General features: G+C 55.0%; 1 protein-coding gene across 1 annotated transcript in view; it reads left to right on the forward strand.

Moving 5' to 3' along the window:
- KCNK9 (potassium two pore domain channel subfamily K member 9) overlaps positions 1 to 18391 on the forward strand; it is a 79471-nt gene extending 61080 nt beyond the window's left edge. The window contains exon 2 of the mRNA XM_045453569.1: positions 14464 to 18391. Coding sequence (XP_045309525.1) covers positions 14464 to 15305 — 842 coding nt within the window. The 3' untranslated portion in view covers positions 15306 to 18391. The remainder of the gene's footprint in view (positions 1 to 14463) is intronic.
- The last annotated feature ends 3551 nt before the right edge of the window (positions 18392 to 21942 follow it).

The raw sequence follows: 21942 nt of genomic DNA on the forward strand, positions 1-21942 counted from the left end.
TCGTATGTCCTCGGGCAAGTGACTCGGCTGAATTAATCCTTACAACTTCAAGAGGCTGGTGGTAGTGGTATTCTCGATTTGCCAACAAGGAAACCGAGGACAGATAGGCTATGAGCCGAGCATCGTTCTGTGCTTTTTATCAGCGCTCACGTTTAATGCGTGTTTACCACTGAAAGTTAGGGAGTGGGGAGAGTGGGGGGAGTGGGGCTAAGATTCTTCAGTTTTTCCTGCTCCTTTTTCATGACTCTCCAAGAGCATCCAGGGCCACAAGGGTCGTGCGTGTGTGAGTCTGCGTGGGCCTGTGTGTGTGCACCTGTGTGTGCCTGGGTGTGCACGTTCCTGTGCCTGCACACAACCCTGCGTGTGCACGGGCCTGCGTGTGTCTGTGTGTGCACATGCACAGGACCTGAGATCCAGTTTCCTCCCGTGTGAAATGGACGGGACTGTCCCAGTGCTGACCGCATGGCAGATGTGAGGACGGGCTGCAGAAGGGCTTTGTGGGGTCTGTGTCCACATGCAAGTGTGGGTTCTCCTCAGGCCTGCTGGGCCGTCTGTACGTGTTTGCCGTTGGGGTCTGGCCTCTCAGCTCGAAAACCGCCATCTCTATGACGCGTCACTGCAGGTGTGGCCCGAGTCTCAGGGGCGTGGCGCAGTACAAGCGACTTGTCCTCTTGGGTCAGCAGGGCTGTGTTCTGTGTGGTTGTTCAGGAACCCCGGCTCCTGACAGCCAGAGGCTCTGTCCTCCCGAGATCCTGAGTCTTCTGCAATCTTCAGGGAGAGGGAGGGAGAGGGGGACAGAGAGGGAAGGGGACAGACACACTCAGAGAAGGAGAAGAGAGAGCGAGAGAACTGTGAGGCCGGTGTTTATGGGCCAAGCCGGAACCCTGCTGCTGTCACTGAGTCATACGCCGTGTCTACTCGCAAGGGACGGCGTGGGCCAGCTGTGTGCGCACGAGCAAGAGGAGGTCACGCATGTGGGTGGGCACCAGCGGGCTCGAAACCGCCCTTTCCTGTTGCTTCTAGACAAAATGAGCATCTCCCAACGCTTGAGGCCCTGGAAGGGAGTGTGCTGCCATCCGTCTCCTGTAGCTGCTGCGTGTGAGCAGGAAACGAGTTCAATTCCGCCAGCTCAGATGTGCTTAGAACAAGGCCTGGTACCATCTCTAGGGGCACTGGCCCCCCTACGGCTCTGATGTGACCTGGCTTCTCTTTAGGTCCTACCGGCACAGCGGGAGCTCCACGGAGCAGCGGGTCCCCAGGGGCCTAGGTAGAAATGCAGAGTCCTGGGCTCCCAGCCCTCCTGACTCAGGACCTGCACTATAATAAGATCCCAGGCTGTCCAGTCTCCGTGAGCACCAAAGTTTAGGAAGCAACGCCTCAGAAGCCACAAACGCAATGCTTTTTACCTTCATTTCGGCGCGTTGGGTATCTGAGAGGCACGGGTGTTTGTAGTTTACCATTTGCAACTCGGAATGTGCGCCCTTGTCTTTGCTCCCCAGGCCTTGTTGGCCCCACGGGTCATGCCCATGTCACAGATGAGGGATGAGGACCTTGCCATCAGGCCCCGTAACTCCGTGCCACTTAGATCCACGTGTGCCCGGGCTCTTTTGGGGATTCAGAGGAAGGAGGAGAGAGCCTTCCTGGAGAAGGTGGCATTTGCACAGGGTCCTTTGAGACGGCAGGGAGCATCTGAACAGAGTGGTGGAATCTGCCGGCCCCTGGGGCCATGGCCACCTGCCTAGTTTGGCTGGTTCTTAGAGCCAAGAGTAATTTGGCATTCAAGGCTCTGCATGTTCTGCCCTATTGGTCTTTCTGGTATGAATTTTCACTTCCTTCCTCCCGTGCACTCCAGGGTGAATTAGCCCCGAAAGACAGTCTCCACATCAGACAGCATAAGTTTTAATATTTTTGACTTGGTTTCTCTTTTTAAAAAATGTACCAGTTATTAAAGGGCGTTAGGCCTTGCTTGACTTTACATTTTCTTATTCTACCATTGACTTCCAAAAGTCAGCCAAATTTTATATACTTATTCCTATGATCTTCGTAAAAAAATTTTTTTACATGTCTATTAGAGAGAGAGAGAGAGAGAGAGAGCTAGCATGGGGGCAGGGGTGGGGAGGAGCAGAGAGAGAGAGGGAGACACAGAATCCAAAGCAGGCTCCAGGCTCTGAGCTGTCAGCACAGAGCCCGACGTAGGGCTCGAACCCATGAACCGTGAGATCATGACCTGAGCTGAAGTCGGTCCCTTAACTGAATGAGCCACCCAAGCAGCCCTCGAACTTAAGTTTTTAAATATGGGTTTGTTTTTACCACATTTTCTTCTGGTTTCTTTTTGGGGGGATTTTGTACTGTGGGGGAGGAGGAAAGGAGAGAAGAGGAGTGAGGAGCTTTTTCTTTTTTTTGTTACTAGGAAGGGACGCAGGAGGGCGGGAAGGGAACCACGGGCTTCTGGCACTTTCTGGAAGGGGTGGGCGCCACCACGCCCACAGTGGGGTCGCGGTCGTGCCTGGTGTCAGGGGCCTGCGTGGGAGCCCAGGTGGGGGCAAGGCACGTTTCCACGCTGTGGAGGTGACAGCACGCACCTGCAGAGGGTGATCCCTCCCCCCAGAGTGAGGGAGTCTTTAAACCATTTAGCTCAGTTCCTGGCCCAGCCCGCGCCCTCGGTATAGGTGGTTGCGGTCATTAGCGCCGCGTTATTACGATCGTTCCTCTGTGTCGTCAGCGCTGCCGCTGACTGATGGGAACTTCTGGGAAGAGACTCCGCGCATGACAAGGATCACTGAGGAGGAGGAGAACGGGCTCTGGATGCCGCCCAGGGAAACGTGGGCTGCGGGCCGGCTGGCGGCTCTGCAGCCGCCGAGTGCCCGCCAGAGGGCGCCCGAGCTTCTTTGGTCGCTGAGTGGAGCAGCCCCGGCCCAGGGGAGGGCCCGACCGACCAGGAGGATGGGGACACGGCTTCCGCCAGTCCCCGCCCCACGCGCGCTTCCCTGTCCCCTGGAGGGGGCGCCCCTGCAGGAACAAGCTTGCCTGGTGGGTGGTCGGCACTAGCCTCTCCCAGCCCTGTAGGCCCCGCTTCTGTGCTTCCGGCTTAGGGTATTGGAGTGGGCGGGGCTGACCTTGACCTCGTCCTGCCCCAGGTGTCAGAGCTGCCCCCCCACTGTCACCCCTCCCCCCCGTGGGTGCCTCATCAGAGCCCGGCAGCCCAGCAAGGCGGGTGCATCGCCATGTATCTCATGGCAGGAGGGAGCGGGCTGGGCCACTGCCCGCCCCACGGCCTGGGCCTCCGACCCTGGTCCAGGTCCTTTGCTCCGACTCTGCCCGCCAGGCTGTGCTGTCAGAGTTGCCTGCCAGGGGGGCCTTGTGTTGGAGGAGGTGGCCCGTGGCTGGTTCAGGACGGATGCCTGTCACCTGCGTCCAGAGGCCCGAGTGGGGGTTGGTTAAGGGAGCCCACAGGACTGTGATGCAGGCTTGGGGGTGGAGGGCAGGTGTGAAGGCTGCGTCGCCCCTGCACCCCCAGGAGGCTGGCAGGGAGGGCTGTGCTGCCCAGAGTCCGGGCTTCTCCTGGGTGCACTCAGTCTGCTGGGGCCCTGTGCCCAGGCCAGCTCAGCCTCTCCTCCCAGAACCCCACCGACCCCCAGGCCTCCGCCACTCCTCCCTCCCTCAGCCTCAGGGAGAAAAGGGGAGAGTTTTGCTTTAAAAATAAATAGCTTCTTTACTCTTTCCGTTGAAGTAAAATTCACGCAACATGAAATTCACATTTTAACGTGTACAATTCAGTGGCATCTGGTCCATTCGTAATCCCGTGTGATCACCACCCCTGTCTAGTTCCAGGACATTTTTATCGCCCCAGAAGAAAACCCCGGGCCCAGCAGGCAACCACCCCGTATTCTTCCCTCCCCCAGCCTCGGTCGACCGCTCACCTGCTTCCTGCCTCGTGGATTTGCCTGTTCTGGGCCCCTCGTGGAAGTGGAGTCCTACAGTATGGGCTCGGTGCCTCACATCTTTCACCTGGCGTGATATTTCAAGGCTCATCCACATTCTACCATGTGTCAGAATATCCTTCCTCTTTAAGACCGAGTAATATTCCCTCGTGGGGGTAGACCACAGTTTGCTTGTCCATTCATCCACGGGGGAACATTGGGGTGGTCTCTCCCTTTTGGCTGCTGTGAACATGGGCGTACGAGTGTCTAAAGACTTATTTTCGAGTCTTTGGGTGTAGACACCTACAGTAGAAGTGCTAAAAATAACGTTTAAAGAATGCATTTCTTTGTTATCTGGGTCGGCGCCGAGAGCGGAGAAAGCTGTAAGGCCTGCCTCTTGCCTTCCCGCGGACTCCTGGGTGGGCACACCGCCTCCAGCAGGGCCCCCCTGGATGCATCTGCACCCCCAAGGGCTCCCTGATGCCCACCTTGCACGGTTGTTTTGGGGACTAATGGAGACGTGTGTGTGGCCGCGCGGGCTGCTTTTTGTTCATCACTTGGGGTAATAACCTGTTACTTGACCCCCACTGGACCCTCCCAAGGTGAAGGAAACGGGTGGAGGTGCAGCTGGGGTCTGGGCCAGGCTTCCTGTGAGTCTGCGCGCTGAGAGGCGCTCCCTCCTGAGGGATGCCCGCAGACCGACGAGAAGATAGGATGTCCGTTTGGCGGAGCTGCGGGAGTGGGCGCCAGGCCGATGTGCCAAGTGTGGAGGCTCCCTGTGGCCAGCACGGGCTGTGCCCTCACCCAGCACCCCGCATCCAGCCTGCCCCGCCCTCGCACAGGACAGAAGAGCAGAAAGGCCGGTCAGGCGCTCTGGTCAGAGATTCATGCCTCTTATAAGCTTAGACAATGTTTTGTTTTTACATTTTAAAAGTTTTTTTTTTTAATGATTTTGATTTGTTTTTGACAGACAGAGCATGAGGGGGAGAGGGGGAGAGGGGGAGAGGGGCAAAGAGAGAAGGAGACACAGAATCCGAAGCAGGCTCCAGGCTCTGAGCTGTCAGCACAGAGCCCCACGCGGGGCTCAAATTCACGAACCGCAAGATCATGACCTGAGTGGAAGTCGGACGCTTTACCGACTGAGCCACTCAGGCGCCCCTAAGCTTGTATAGTTTCCAAAAATAAATTTTCAGGTCCCCTTTTCCCCCTAAGACATAAAATGAAGGGAAACCAAAAGGGAACTATTTGGGAAATTAATAATAATCTTAAAAGTATCTGAGGGAGATGTTCTGTCATTAAATAAGACCAAATCTGCCAGATTTTCCTCCAGAGAACACAGAGTGCCAAACCTGTGAATCAGCAAATCACTGGGGCCTCCTCATGGCTCCAAGAAGGGCGAAGGGCTGGGGACTTGGAATCCGAGGGCTCTGGGCAAAGGGCCTCAGTGTTCTCATCTGTGAGACGGGTTCGTGCATTCTGTGGGGGTGGAGCTCCCCATGGGGATTGTGGGAGGGGCTTCAGTCTACCCAGGAGGACTGTGCCCGCCTGGGTGTGGCTTTCCCATCTGCGTGGCGGGAGGCAGGGCTGGCCTCAGCCCACTTGGGGAGGAGCTTCCATGGGCGATGGCACCTGTTGCTGCCTTGGGTTTGTGCATCTGTGAGACGGACTGGCTGGTGATTGCTGTCCCCTGGGCTTGTGACCGTGGAGGGTTGGTGGCAGGGAGTGACGAGTGGTGGGCTCACTGACCTCTCGTTCCCCCTGTTCCCCCACCTCCGCTTTCCAGCCTTCCGTCCTGCCCTTCTCACCTCCTTTCCCCCCATTTCTGGAGCATCACGACCTCTTGTTTTAGACAAACAGATGGTCTGTTTTGTCTCGTTTTGTTTGGCCTGTGCCATTAAAATGTTTAATTAGACACCAGTTGGATTCTACATTTACAAAATCCGTATTTCCAGCTTCTCTTTAAAAATCAGGAAGTTGGGCCGCCCTGGCCTGCGCCCTGTGGCCGGGCCCTGGGCTGTGCCGCTGGCCGCCTGCCGGCTTGCCTTGCCTCCCCCACCCGTCTGCCCTCGGACGGATCTGAGGCGCTTGTGGGAGAAGCCGTGTCAGGTGCGGGGAGAGTGACCTACAGAGGACTGCGTTGTCCATACAAAACTGTTGCTCGTTATTTTTAGTCATGCTAAGCAGTAGAGCATGTGGAGTGTTAACCAATTGCAATCAAAACACCGGCTGAAGCCAAAAGACTTATTGGGGAACAGGCTGGACCGTCTGTGAGCTGGGCTCAGACACAGGGGTGCAATGATCCGCCCGGTCTCTCCGGTCAGGGATTTCTCCTCTGTGGTTGCACCCATCCTCATGGTGCCAGAATTACTTCAGCGGCTCCGGACATCACGCTCTGGCACCCTACTAGTCTGGCGGGAAAGAGCCAAAGGCTCATTGGTTCGGGGGGCTCGGCTAGCCACCCAATCAGAGCCCACAAGAAGCACCGGACCCTCTCAGGGGTTGAACGGAGACCTGTGCATGAGCCCAGCCCAGGCGCTGGTACCCAGCTCTGTTACGTCGCAGGAAGGCAGAGCCGACTTGGGGAAGCTGCAGGAAGGACGTCCCTCTCGGATGGAAGAATGGATGTGGACAAGCTTTGTGGACAGGCAGGGTCCCGGAGACAGAACTCACTTACACAGTGATGCATCCTTCTAAACTCCAAGTGCCTCCCTTGTGCCACACTCTGGGATCGCAGAGGTGAGTCAGGAGTGGGCAGAACTGTCCTCAGAGCTCACCTTTGTGAACTGTAAGGTGCCGTGTAACCGCAAGGGACTGCTTCCCTCCACATTCCCCCGTTACAGAGAGAAAGCTCAGGCTTCGAGGGTCTAGGTGGCTTTCCCAAGGTCATGGTCAGTGAGTGGCAGACCTTGGGACCTGCTGATCCTACCCAGGAACCTCCTGAGAACCCGTCCTGCCCACTCTCCACCCCCTGGTCGCCCATGAGTCATTTTCCTTTTTGGTGTCAGCAGACACCTGGGTCTTAATAATCATGCGGCACTCACTGGGGGCTTGAGCAAGGCCAGCTTCGTGGGAGGGTGCAGGGGTGAGATGCGTGTTGCACACAGAGGTAGGGGAGCCACCCAGGAAGCACAGGGGGCTGAGGGCGGCCCCCCTCCCTGGCACCTCCCTGAGTCATTCTTTAATGCAGTGTGTGCCTATTTTAATTCCTGTCGGCACAAAAACCTTGTATGTCCTTTATAAACATTTCATTCTCTTCCGGTAGCAAGTTTCCCACTACCCAAGGCCCGTGTAGCCATCTCCCTCCCTGTGTGGGGCAGTCTGTCCCCAACCCGGGCAGCTGTGGGCTGGAGCTGAGCGCCCCCACCACCCTCACCCGGCACCTGCCTGTGATGGCTCAGGGAGCAGCCCAGCCCCCCTGAACTTGACAGAAGAGAGTGAGGGTGCCTGGGGAGGGAGGGTGACCATCCAGAGTCGGGGCTCCAACCTGAATTGGCCCCATGCCGGGGGCCAGTCTCGTCCATTGCCGTGTCCTGGAGTGGAATTCTGGCCAAGGGATAAGGGCAGGCTTCAGGGAGGGGCAGTCCCCAGCAGGAAGTTTTGCAAACTGTTCGGTGCCATGCAAGCCTGAGGAAGTCATTTAGGCCAGCTGTTGATGGGCCTAGATTTCCAGGGAGCTAAGGGGAGCCACAAAGAGTTCTTGAGCACCAGCGTGCCAGGAGCAAGGCAGCTCTGTGACCCACACTGTCTGGCTGCCTTACTTACTTTTCACAGTGGGGAGAGCCTGCCGGACCCTCACGGCACCTTTAATGAATCACTGCCCGGAACAGGGGCCAGGTCTGGGAAACTTCTTGTGTCTCGTGACTGTCAACTTCTGGAAAGTCTAGTAGGAGCCAGTGAGGAGCACAAGGCGTCTTGGAAGGGAGGGCTGCCTTCTAGCCACAGCTGGTTCTTCAGGGAGCCCCAGACCCAACAGAAATGATGAGTGTTATTACCCTCTTCCCTGCATCTTTCCCCTCCGGAAAGCTGGTGCCTATTCATTCTATTTGTTAGCCAGCTGCAGCCGGGAGACGCAGGCGTCTTCTCTGCAAAGCCTCTCCTGGGACAGATCAAGGAGACCCAGGAAGTATATTAAAGAGGCCATGAAATCAGGCTGGATGATGCAGTGTCTTGGGCAAAGCTGCCCCCAGCCGTGCTGGGCTCGGGATTGGCCAGGACTCCAGGCAGGGCCCTGGGGGCAGAAATCATTTACCCAGTGATGCATCCTTCTAAACTCCAAGTGCCTCCCCCGTGCCACACTCTGGGATCACAGAGGTGAGTCAGGAGTGGGCAGTACTGTCCCCAGAGCTCACAGTCTGGCCGGAGGGCGGTGGAGGGGAGGGAGGCCAGGACCCCCTGCCCGTGGCCTGGCCCACGGCAGCCCAGCTGTGACTCTCTGTGGGTGAGAGGGGAGTACCGTCGGGGTGGTGATGGCCTGGTGTGTGGAGTGGGGGGCGACCTGCCTGCCCCTGGGCCTCGCTTTGCCGCTCTGATCGTGGGGAGGGTGATGTGGGCCTTTTCCAGGGTCACTCCACGCATGCCTCGTAACGAATAGCCTTGCGGCTCTTACGACCCTCCAGCCCCCTCCAGGCTTAGCAAGTAGGTGCTCTCCTGGGGGTGGGGGTTCACGTGCTAGAATCTGGGGCAGGACACGGGGCACGGGTCTTCCTTCCCGTTCTCCCAAACCTGCTTCACCGCACACACCCATGTTGACCCTGCCCTCCCTCACCCCCTGCCCTGTTCTTAGCGCTCCTGATGGGCTCAGGCCCTGCCACCTGCTGACAGAGAGCTCCCAGGCCCGGGGAGGGACACTGACTGGTGAGAGCGAGGTCCAAACGCCACGGAGGTGGGCAGCCTGAGCAGTCTGCAGCCACCTCTCCTCCCGGCAAACTCAAACTCCTACTTACCCATCAAAACCCTGGAGGCTGCGTAGAGGCAGTGACCGCAGGCTGATGTCCCCGTCTGACTTGGGTCCTTCCTCTGTGCTTCCCCTGCTTCCGGCATGGGCCTCATGCTAGAACTTTGCACCCGGCAGAGCAGATGATTCTGACCCTGCTCACCTCCCTGGAGTTGGCAGTCAGGTTTGTCTTCCTCTCTGATTCTCCAGCAGCCCACACAGGGCCGGGCCTGGCCCGGGGAGGGCAGTAGCTGTAGTTCAACCCATGCCCTCCCCGCCCGCCACTTCCTGGGCCCTAAGCAACGGCCCTGCCTTAGCCAGTGCGCTAAGCTGGGTCTCAGGTGCCGGGGTCCCTCTGGCGAGGACTCTGCTGCCTCATGGCACCGAGGTCCCTTGAATTCAATTCCAATCTGTGTCCTTGTCAGCTCCTGTGCTGGGCCAGGAACCCTTGAGCCTCTACAGCGTGGGGACTGGACTCGACCCAGGGCCACTCAGCTCTTTGCTGGCCAGCCCCAGGCACCCCATGGCACCGCACAAACACCGTAGATGGGGGGGGGGGTAGAGCCTTGGCAGTGGTCAGGAAGCTAAGGTTACAGCAGGTGCTGGGGGTGAGGATGCGGCAAGGGCTGGGGAGGTTAGGATGGGTCACCTCCTCAGATGGACTCACGGGTGACTCGTCGGAGCTTCAGCGCCCGGGAACTCGGGGAGCATGGTGTTTGGGGTGCAGCACCGGGGGCAGCTTTTCAGACTGTGCGCTGTCCTTGTGAGCCCCAGGGCTGACCCCACTCCCAGCAGCCACCCAAGCAGCCTGTCAGGGCCAGCGCTGGGGCCACAAGCAAGTCCGTCCCTGACTCTGCACACATGGAAAAGTCTGCGGGAGGCACGCCTGGGTGCGGACGGACAGCATGAGCGGCTGTGCCCCTGTGCACAGGGAGGTTTGCACCCAGTAGTGCGTGCTCCGGCTCGTGAGCTCTGGGTGTTGGTCAGCGCTGGTCACCTGCAGGGCTGGGGAATGATGACCCCGCCTCTCCAGGGCGGCTGCAAGCTGGTCTACTGTCCCCTTTTCAGCCTCCTCTTCCAGCTGCATCTAGTGAACTGAGTGACCCTGCAGAGGTCACGGGCCCGCAGCCCAGAGGCGGGCACCGGATACCTGGTGTTGGTATCTCTTCTGGGCCCTGTGCACGCCTCCTGAATGCCGTGTCAATCATTTTTTGACACTGCTTTGCCAGAAGGATGGGTTATTCATACGGTGGGGAGGGGGGGGGATGGGCAGTGTAGTCCTCGGTGGGATTTCTGACGTTAGGTTGCCTCTGCAGGGCCCAGAGGTGGAGGGGGAACTGGCCCGGGTGCGTGGGGAGCCTGGGGACTTAGTGGGAAAGCCTGGACGGGGATGTGGCTCCTGAGCTGCCAGGACTGGTCCTGACCAGGGGTTGGGGGACGGGAAGTGATCAAGGAGGACAGGGGCGGCTCAGCCTGGAGGTCCTTGGTGGCCTGGACACCCATGTGCCCTCAACTTCCCAGGACCCATCGTGCCAGACATTGGGCAGGGCCCTGGGCCCAGGCTGGCTGGCTAGAGCCCCTTGGGAGGTTTTGGGAGAAGTCCCTGTGGATCCCCCGTGACACGCACAGGTCCTGGTGCGCAGTCACCAGTCTGGACAGAAAACACGTGAATCGTTGAATGAATATGGCGCCCAACCCCGGGAGGCCGGGGTGCACTCGTTCACGCATGGACGGAAAACCCCGTCTTTCAGGGCCTGAACTGTCACACAGGTTCCGTGAGACCCCAGAGATTTATGCCTCGTTCTCTGGGGAAGGAGCGATGGCCTTCCCAACGTCTGGCGCACGTGCTCTCCTTTCCTCTCATACGTGTAACTCATAGATCGCATGGATGCTGTTGAATTTCAAATCCTTGCATGTAATCCCTGCAGCATATACAGGAACAGGGTGTACCCGTCCTGCGCATTGAGTGACTCTACACACACGCACATTGCACATAGAACGTGTCCTTGAACGCGGGTGTGCTAGGAGTACATCGTATGTGCCTTTTGGGTATTGGTGTAACGCAGGTGGTTATGGGTCCCGTTCTGTGTACACGTTCACGCTAGCCACAAAGTTCCCGTCTGTGCTGTGGACGTCCTGTGTGATGTACCCGTAGACGCTGCCCTTGTGTGTTCCACAGATAGCTTGTGTGTACTTTACATGCACACGTGGTTATTTGTACCCCTGGTTGTAGTGTTGTGTCACAGCAGAGACAGGAAGCGGGTCCGGTGGAGAATACATGTGGTGTGTCGGTTGGGGCCTGTGCAGGAAGCAGCACTCTCAGTTCGAGCAGTCAATTAATGGGCTGTTTATAGATTCTTCTGGAAAGGGTGAGTCTGGCGGAGGGAAAGCCACCAGGGAGGGCATGGCTCCCTGGCAGGGTGCGGTCCGCATTACCGGGACTGTGGAGAGTGGCTCGAGGCTGTGAGGCTGCTGGCAGATGAGGCTCATGACCAAGGTCCTGGTCTTCTTCTGGCCTCCTGGCGACCTAACTGGAAGCCAGACAGCAGGGTGTTGAAGAGGTCCTGCCTGGCTGTCTCCTCCTCGGAAGGTTCTGACCTCTGGGGGCATCCATCTCCCACACTCGGCGACACCTGCACCTGACTGCCGTGTGTCACCACTGTAATGGAGCAGCGGGATACGCCGTGGGGGCACCAGAATGAGGAAGTGCTTTCATTATGCAGCAGGACGGATGGCCGGAGAACCGGACCACCCTGCCACGGACTTGGGGCTGCTGTTCCCCGGAGCCACGTGAAGGAAACGGCTTCTGACCATCACTGCTGACAGGTGTGGGTGGGGCCCGGGAACCCCATGAGCAGCTTTTGACCCAGCAGATGCATCGTTGGTCTCCTCTAGTAAATAGATTGCATCCGGAGCCATTAGCTAACATCACCACCTTTCTACGTGTCCAACAATCTACTGTTTCCCCACCATCCATCTGGCTTTGGTATCTGCCACGCAGGTGAGCTATATGGAGACATAGTGGGACTCCCACCCCTGCATTTTGTATAAATATAAACCCACTTGTTTACCGAGATGTGCCTCATTCTTTCCTGAAGACCTAAGCTTCCATCTGGTACCCTTTCCCTCTAGGAAGAAGAGCTTCCTTTAGTAATTGTGCCGTGCAGATCTACTGGGAACAAGTTTTCTTTCATGTTAAAACGTGCTTTGACTTCATTCTTTAGAATTATTTTTGTTATTTGATTTTTGAGAGAGAGTAAGCAGGGGAGGGGCAGAGGGAGAGGGGGACAGAGGATGTGAAACGGGCTCTGTGCTGACTGTGCAAAGCCCGGTGTGGGGCTCGAACTCATGAACCGTGAGATCATCAACTGAGCCGAAGTCGGATGCTTAACTGATGGAATCACCCTGGTGTCCCTTGACGTCACTCTTAAATGCTGTTTTCTGTGGATGCACAATTCCAAGTTACCAGTCTTTTTTTGTTTGTTTCAAGCTCCTTAAAGATGTTCTTTCACGGTTCCCTGGCTCCTATTGCTTATGATTAAAAGGAGTATTGAGATGGTTTTCCGTGTGATGTCTTGTTTCTTTCTGGCTGCCTTGAAGACTTCTCTCTCTGGTTTTTAGCAGTTTGGCTCTGATGGCTGGTTTTCTTTGTAGTTCTCCCACTTGGAGTTCACTGGGCTTCTTGAATCTGTAAATCTGTGTCTTTCACCAAATTTGGTCCATTTTGGCTATTCACTGTTTTTTTTTTTTTTTTTTTGGTCTTGCTGGGATGCCTTTTGATATTTTCCTAAAGGTCTCTGAGGCTTTCAAAATTTATTTTTAATCTGCTTTTGCTCTGTTCTTCAGGTTGGACTTCTGTTACTATCTTGGTTGCTCCCCCCCTTGGCTTTCTCTTTCCCATTTTAGCCTTTCTGGCCTGACTCCAACTTTGTCCTGTCGTTTTCCCTCTTGTGCAAGGACGATGGGGTTTCTGAGGGGTTGGAGCTCCGTGCTGGCCCAGTGGGATTGAGGGCCAGAGAGGATGAAGAGAAGGCACCCTGGAGGCAAGCATAGGAGGTCACTGCTCTAGCAAGATTAGGGCCCTTGGGGCAGGTAGGGCATGCACAGATTCACTCCAGGGGAGAAACAGACAAGCTGACCCTAAGTGATGTGGCCCTGGTAGAGAGCTGGGGGCTTGAGTAGTCAGACTGTTTCCTAGGGGGGAGAAGGGGCAGGTGGAGGTCTGGGGGCCTGGTTGGTCCTTACGGAGGTACCAGGCCCTGACTAGGTGCTGACTCAGCAGATCTGCACAACCCAGTCCCAGTGGGGACTGGGACTTACATGGGATGATAGTAACACGAAGAAACCAGGGTTGGGAAGGGTTGGTGCCCAAGATAGTGCACATGATTAAAGAGCTATGGGCCCATAATGGCTCGGGGTAACATCAGGGAAGCCTTTCTTGATGGGGCAGGATTTGACATGTTGGAACGTCTCAGTCTAAATACCGCCCCAGGATTCAGGGTTTGGTTGGTTTGTTTTTTTCCTGGACAGTATTAGTTCCAGAATTTGAACTAGAGCCTACCGAGTCTCATGTTCTTTCTGCCATATTGTGCGGACCCTATCCTGGCTCTCACATGATCACTAACTAGCTGAATGACCCTGGCAGGTGCCTTCACCCTTCAAGCACTGCCATCGTCATTCAGAATGTGAGGAAAATACAGCTCAACTCTGTAAAGTTGACACGGGATGGATGAAGTTGCATGAAGAGTTTGAGAAGCACTTACACATGGGAGGTCTGGAAGGATTATTTGGTCCCCTTGTGCCTGAGAAGCCCCCATTCACACAGTGGCACAATGTTATTCCTTCATTTGTTCAATATTCTACCTGCTACCTATCACCTTGGGTGGTGGGGGGGGGGTGGTGAGGGGATCCAACCGTGAACAAAGCGGATACGAGTCTTTGCTGTCATGGTGTGTATATTCCACTCTGCAATGACTCCTCTTGTCAACATCTGCCTTATTCTTGGTGCCTGAAAACTCTGGGCTCAAATCCCAGCTCTGAAGAAATCAAGTTATCCTGCTATTAAGTAACTGACTCAGTTTTCCCGCCCTTGGTGTTGGACTCGTCGTGCTGGGTTTGGAAGGTTGTTAGGAGGTCAGAACGAGGCACCGTAGGACCAGGACTCAGCAGAGAGGCAGCGGCACTGGTGTTGCATGGTGGGCATATGTAATATTCTCCCTTGGGCTCACTCCTTCTGCAGTCTTCTCGTTAGTGGGTGTGCGGCTTTTCCTTTTCAAGCTTTGCTTTGCTCTAAGAGGAGCAGGGAAAGGCCCTCTGCACCCCTCTGAACGGCCCCAGATGAACCACCCCCAAGTCCCCCCCCCACCCCTGAATTGCAAAGGACCCTTGACCGATTCTTCCTTGTTCCTCTCCCCCCCCTCTCCCGGCCTCCACCGTCTTCCCAGCCCCAGCCTCCAGCGACCTCTCTTCCCCGGCTCGCCCTTGTCCTCCTCTCTCCCTCCCTGTCTGTCCCAGCCCCACCCCAACGGAGATGCCCAAGTGCGACCCCACCCCAGAGCTCACGGGGCCTCTCCTCACGCCTTCTCCCTGTTTTCTCACCCCTCCCCTCAGGTTATGGGCACGCGGCCCCGGGCACCGACGCGGGCAAGGCCTTCTGCATGTTCTACGCGGTGCTGGGCATCCCGCTGACACTGGTCATGTTCCAGAGCCTGGGCGAGCGGATGAACACCTTTGTGCGCTACCTGCTGAAGCGCATCAAGAGGTGTTGCGGGATGCGCAACACGGAGGTGTCCATGGAGAACATGGTGACCGTGGGCTTCTTCTCCTGCATGGGGACGCTGTGCATCGGCGCGGCCGCGTTCTCCCAGTGCGAGGAGTGGAGTTTTTTCCACGCCTATTACTACTGTTTCATCACGTTGACTACCATCGGGTTCGGGGACTACGTGGCCCTGCAGACCAAGGGCGCCCTGCAGAAGAAGCCGCTCTACGTGGCCTTCAGCTTCATGTACATCCTGGTGGGGCTGACGGTCATCGGCGCCTTCCTCAACCTGGTGGTCCTCAGGTTCTTGACCATGAACAGCGAGGACGAGCGACGGGACGCCGAGGAGAGGGCGTCCCTGGCCGGGAACCGCAACAGCATGGTCATCCACATCCCCGAGGAGGCGCGGCAGGGCCGGCCCCGCTACAAGGCGGATGCGCCGGACCTGCAGTACGTGTGCTCCTGCACCTGCTACCGCCCGCAGGAGTACGGGGGCCGCCCGGCCGCCCAGCAGAACTCCTTCAGCGCCAAGCTCGCCCCCCAGTACTTCCACTCCATCTCGTACAAGATCGAGGAGATCTCACCAAGCACGTTGAAAAACAGCCTCTTCCCCTCCCCCATCAGCTCCACCTCCCCCGGGTTACACAGCTTTACCGACAACCACAGGCTGATGCGACGGCGGAAGTCCGTTTAGGGTGCGGGGCGTGCCGGGCAGGCGGGAAAAGTCGCTTGTCCTCCTTGACGTCAAGTGCCACCGGCCCACCTCGTCTTTTCGTTCTCATTTATTCGTTCCGAGCATCCTTGGTTGTGATGGTCATTGTCACGATTACCTTCCCTCTTTCCTTTTCCCTCCCCCCCCCAGGTTTCACGTCCTCCCCCACCGCCCCCGGCGAGACAGAGCAGGCCCAAGGGGAGAGAAAGGCCCGACTCCCTCTGAGACTCGCGTCTGAGCATGAAGCATGGATTCCTTCCTCCCTTCCTCCCTTCCTTCCTTCCCCAGCGAAGAATGCCTTACACCCCTCCCCAGCCTGCCCCACCTCTGGGGTGGCTCTCCCAGGACAGGTGTGAGACCAAGACCACCAGGCAGAGCTGAGAGAATATACCCGACCCAAAGTTGCCCCCCAGGCTGCCAGCCGGCCAGGGACCACTACGTGGTGTCCGCCCTAACTTCCTCCCTCTCGTCCTCCCGAGCACCGGGTGGGTGTGCGTGCGCGGATGGTGCGTGAGTGAGTGCACACGCCCGTGTACCTGTGTGTGTGTGTATCGTATGACAAAGCGGAAAGTGGCAGGTATTAATTTTTCTTTTCCACGACACAGTTCTGTTAAGAACCTGCTTTCAGCTGCTTCCAAACAAAAACGGGAAAACAAAACCCACGAGGCTTTTGATTTACCATTCTGCCAAATCAAGCGTGCTCCATAAGCAGGCTCTATCCCAGATGTGTCATGACCATATTCTTTAGACGCTACGTTCTAAATTATATTAACTTCTTTTTCGGGGTGGGTGGGAAAGAAGATACGGATCATCTTAGCCTGCCAGTTCAAAAATTTTTTAAAAGCATGCACTTTGTTAAAACTGGTATGCATTATCAACGCAAGAAAACAGAACTAGCAGCGGAATTAATCAAAAGCCAAGAATAATACGAATTAAAGACATTTTTAATTTTATCATCTCCAGTTCCAACAATTTACCGCACAACTGGAAGCGTCAGGGGAAACTGGAAAATTGTTGGAACCTCAGAGTATCTATTTTGTTATTTCCCTCTCGCTTACGTGGTAGTGATGGTGGTTTATGCAGCATCGATCTGCATAAGTAAGAATCACAGTGTGGGATGCTTGGATGAGAATGGGTATTCGTGGATGTGGTTTCTTTTCCTAATAAAAAATGACAGGGCATTCCTTGTTTAAAAATATATATATATGTATGTATGTAGTTCAAGAAAGACAGTCTCTAATTGCATTTGATTTGTAAATAAGGGCAAGTCTGTGTTGGTCTCAGGAAGCGTTTGGAGGTAAGGGTGGTGTCTTGGCCTGTTGGGAACTTGTCGATCTCCAGGGATGGTTTTCCTGAGGAGTGGAGAAATTCCTCCCCACCCTCCCTTTAGATGGCTCAATGGGAAGGCCTGTTAGTCTCCTGGGGGCAGCTAGGTCATTGAATATGGCATGTTGCAGGCCTTTTCAATGACAGGAGTAAAGGAAAGTCTGGTGCCTTTCATTTGCCTGGTCACCACCCCTGTCATTTGTAAAACTCACCTATCCTCCCATGGCTTCTACATAAACTCAAAGGTCACGGCTCTTGGATAGAAAAGGGATTTAACTGCTTTGCCCAGAAGCAGCAGTGGGAGCCCCCGTGGGCTCTCCCAGAAGGGAGGATCTCCCTAGAAAGAGTGGACCTTCAAGCTTCCTGAAAGGAGAGGGCACTAAATGCCACCAGTCCCAAGCATTTGGGCCACTGGACTGAAATGCAGCAGTCCAGGCTCCTCCAAAGAGGCAGATACTGCAGTGTTTACATCACATGTTGAAAATGGCGCCTGCATCAGGACACAGAGCCTGAGGAAGGGGTCTGGGAACCACTGCTTCTCGAGGCCATAATAGACCGTTCTCAACCTTCAAGGTTGTCTCAATGCACTCATTTTGAATAGATGCATATTTTAGGGATAAAAATCTGTCCAGAAAATAGAAGCAGTTGATTTTTTTTTCCATCAGAAGAAATTTTTGGTGATAGGCGGTCACGGGTATGAAAATACTAGCCCATCCTTGCAGAGTGCTTCATGTATTGGAGGAGTCCGCTTAGAAGAAGTGTGAGGTTTCTCATCAAAACCTTTGTAAGGTGTGTCCTCAGATGTCTTTGATCTACAGAGGAGACTGAGGTACTGAGAGGGTGAGGGGTTTGCTCAATGTCCCAGAGCTGGTCCTGGTCCAGGAAGCGGACCCCGCCACACCACGGTGTCCTTGTTAGGCCCTCTACTGAGGGCACCTGCCTCTCTGTCCACAGGTAGGTGCCCCAGGACGCTGGAGTCAGAGGAGCATGGGCTCAACTCTTCATTCAGAGCTGGTTTCCTGACTCAAATATCCATTTAAAGTGGCCTTCTACTTAAATGCCTCCAGTGACAGAGAGCTCCTCCTTTCTTGGGGAGATTGGGAAAACATTCCGTATTCTATATTTCCACAGAGTTGACTGTTCTGTATAGGATTAAGGATCATAGAATGGGAGTTTTTGCTGTTCAGTGATGACCACCAACTTAAATATTGGAAGCAGCATGGAACCTGTCCTGCCATATCCCTCTTATTTCTCTGTCCTTGGCGACTGTTCAGCCCTCTGAAGGACAATCAGTGAGTCTTCTCTTCCAAAGTTAAACATCCTTTTTCATGCTTGGTATATTGAGGGGACAGAGGGGAACCTAGCTTTGCTTCTTTTGTGACGGCCATCTCTTTCTTAGGTGATGGCTCAGCGGTTCGCTACCGTGGTCTCTGGCCAAGGAGTGCTCCATGCGCACCAATGAGGTGCTCTCTTGGGGACAGTGATTCAAGGGCCTCCAGGGTCCTTCTCTTCCAATAAAATGGGTCTGAGGAATCTCCATCTAGGGCTTGGACACCTGATACCCACTCAGTCAGCACAAGAATCCTCAAAAAGCCAAGAGGAAGCTTAGTCTGAGTCCCCTCACCGAGATCCCTCATTTTTCGGGGGGTGGGGGAGGAGTTGAGGTGCAGAAAGAGTGAGCTGGCATCTCAGGTCAGCCAGCCAGGCCCTTGGTCGTCTTGTGGGTTTCTCCTGCTTTCCTCCTGGCTCTTCGGTCACTGCTGTTGCCTACACCCCCAAGGTCCCTCAGCACCTCAAGGAGTCTCTGTTCCTCCCTCTCATGCCCGGCGACTTCCTTCCAGAGTCAGGCTTCTCACACCCTTCCAGGTAGCAGTGCCCACTCGGCGAAGGGGCGAAGTCACAGGAGTTTGGAGGCAGGCTTCAGCTTCAGTTAGGACAAGCTGAGAAGAGCTGCATTCCACCTGAATCACAGGGGACTGGCTGGCCGCCCAGTTCTAGCTACAGGGTCTCGAAGTCAACATGCCTTGCAGATCCTTCAAGGGCTTTTGGACTCTTGCTCGAACGTTTTCCACCTAGGAGACCTCAGTCCATCCACTCCACCAAAGACAGGAGGGTGGGCAGTGGCCCTGATGGTCCCAAACGGGTCTGGGTGCTTTCTAGAGACCTTCCCTGTTTCCCTCTCCACCACACCCTTGCTGGGTGGAAGGTGCTATCACACCACGAGACTGTTAGACTCTCATTTAGCTCAGAGTGAACCCACTGTCTGGGTTTTTGAGATGCCTGCTTAGCCCCGGAGCTGGGATCGGGTCTCTTCCCACCCACACCCCTTTGTCTTGAAACCCAGGCAGCAGACCCTTCAGCGCAGTCAGCTGCCCGGTGCTCCCTGCAGCATCTGTTGTGCTCCTGCCGTGCATCACTGATGGGGAAGAGCTGCCTGCACTGGGCATGATCACAGCAGGTCATTTGCAGCCCAAAGATCCCCACTGGGAGAGGAAGTGGATGGACCCAGGCTGTTGGCCAGGAGGCCCGCCTTTGCAGGTGCTGAAACCCCATCCGTAAAAAGGGGAGGGTGACTGCAGAACCTTGGCTGTTTTTTCTCTGCACAAGGGGCCTTGAGTGGGGAACCGTCTGGACAGTAACTCAGAAACCCACCAATAAGTCTAGGAGGTCGTTTTTCTCTGCCTCACCTAGATCTGAAAGCCTTGTGGATCCTGATTCCTAGCAACGATCACTAGCAGCTGGAAGGAACGGGTTAGACGCGTTCACTGTGTGTACACATTGACTTGGAGAGGGAGGTAAGAGCACAGATGATCAGAGGAGGAAAGCCACCTACCACTGAGGTCTATGGCCCTATTCCTTTACGCAGTCTTTTTAAATAATTGGCCCTAATTAACATACCAGTTATGGGCATCCACAGAGGCGTGAGGTCTGAGGCCTGTGTTGGAATGCATCCATTCTACTAGTGTGACGGGTACCACCTTCTGAAGTGCTCCAAGAGGGGTGTCAGACTGGGCGCGTGTCACGTGCAGGCCTGCTGCTGGGGCTCTGATGTGGGTTTCCTCCGGTAATGGCTTGTGTGGGACTCTGGACGGCTCCCAGTAGAGGAAGGGTTGGCAGGGCAGGGACCTGGTGCATACCTGCTACTTCGCTGGGCCCCCAGAAGTCATAGGACCTTCCCAGACCTCTTACTGTCCCATAACATGATGGGACAGCTTGGGTGGGATTGATGAGCACTTAGCACAAAATGAATTTGACCCATGAAGACGTGTGCCCTGGGTGCCCCCATCAATGGGCATATTTGAAGGTTAGGACACCAGAAAGAATACCAGCAACGATTTGGTTTGGCAGGGTGCTGGGGAGACAGAGAGGGACATGTGGTGACACTGAGAACAGAGGTCATCACGTGAACCAGGACCCGTACATTCTGGGTTCCCCAGAGCCCTGGGCAGAAATCCATCTTGACCGCACACCTTGGTAGGCGCTGCTGTTGGGGGGTGTAGTGGGGGGAGATCTTGTTTGTATGATTCTCCCCACCGACTGTTTTGAAAGTTCCAGATTAAAGTTGAGAGAACAGCATGATGAATTTCCGTATACCTATCACCCAGACTCCCCAATGTTTGGTACTTTGTGACATTTGCTTACCTCTCCCACCCTTCCCATGCCCTCATGCCCATGCCGAGGTATGTGGAGAATGAAGTGGGGTCTGGAACATTTAGGTGGATCAGCCAAAGAAAAAATTGCTGATCTCCCGGGAACGAGAGCATTGTCCTAGAGAACAGTGCCCTTAACACCTTAGGAAAGTTAGCATTCGTACAATAATAATATCTCAAATACAGCATCCACATTTCCCCGATTGTCCCAGAAATGTCCTCCGGAGCTTTCTTGTGAATCGGACAGACAGCCCAAGGTCACGTTCCATGTTGCCTGTCTGGTTGGCCCAGATTTGCCCAATCTAGGACATTCTCTCTCACCATTTTTTTCTTTTGGGAGATTGCCATTTTGAAGAGTCCAGGCCAGTTGTCTTGGGGAACGGACCCATGATCTGCTTCCGTCTGCTGGTTTGCTCAGGTTAGGGAATTTCAGGCAAGAAAACACTGGAGATGTGTAGCCATGATTAATGCATTTGAGGTGTTTGGCTCTCTTGAGACCTCTGTGATTACCCCTCTCATTGTAGAAAGATAAGTCACATTAAACGTGGTTCTCTTGTGTTGGTGAGACTAGTGGAAGCTTCTGGAGGTGTCCATGAGTCCCTGGATACCGAAGCCCAACACCGCCCTGCTATTTCTGACTTCTGACACGGAGCTCTTTGCTGTGCTGTGGAAACACCAGCCATCTTTTCCCTAAACATCTGTAGGGGTGATCCATCTATAAATACACATGAAGCACAGAGATCTGCTTTTATCGATTTCAAAGCTGGCTGGCAGGTAGAACCCAGTAGGATTGTTGTAAGGATCCTGTAAGCTAGTTAGGGTGCTCTGGCACCTGATAGCTGCTCAATGAGTATTAATGATCGCTGAGCCTTTCCTATCATTAATAATCATAGAACTGTAATTGGTTTTATGGCAGTGCTCTTGGCTATTAAAGACTGATTCTGACCTCTGTCTTTGAGATCTTTACACCGGCAGGTTCTATAGCATGATTTTTCGGTTCTGATACCATAAAGCAGCCTACCTGCCGTGGCTAAGTAACCTTTCATTTTGATCAAGAAAATCAAGAAAACATGCCCATGCAGATTCCCACCTCTAAGCCTTTGCCCCTGCTGTTCCTGCTACCTGGGAGGTCTCCCTGCTGCTTTCCAGCATGCAGGTGGAGAAGGGGGCTTCTCCCTCATCCTTCAAAAGCTGCTCTTGACCCTTTGTCCCTTGATGGACTCAGGGATGCCTTCCTCTGGGCTCCCTAGTTCTTTCTGTCACAGAAGAACATTGTGGGGGGCAAACGGCAATGGCCCTGGCCTTAAGCGCTGTAAGTGCTGGGAGGACCCAGAGAGGTGAACCGTGACAGTCCCATTTCTAGCTTCTTGCCTACGTGGCCATTCATCCCCGCTATCAAGACATGTCTGACCTTCAAGGCAGGTAGTTGCTCCTTCCCTGAAAATTGGTGCACACCCGTGTGCTAAAAATCTGTCATCTGCCATTGGTTACTCTGTGTCATTTGCCTGCCAATGTTGAGTGTGCCACAAGCTGCCCACGGCTGGGCACTTCCCATAAAGTGGGTGATTGGTACGTCCTCAGTCTCCAGAAGCACGCTTGTGACATTTCACCCTGCAGTGGGGGGAGGGGGCCCTGTGGTGACC

The sequence above is a fragment of the Leopardus geoffroyi genome, chromosome C3, assembly GCF_018350155.1.
Source record: "Leopardus geoffroyi isolate Oge1 chromosome C3, O.geoffroyi_Oge1_pat1.0, whole genome shotgun sequence".
Taxonomy (NCBI): Eukaryota; Metazoa; Chordata; class Mammalia; order Carnivora; family Felidae; genus Leopardus; species Leopardus geoffroyi.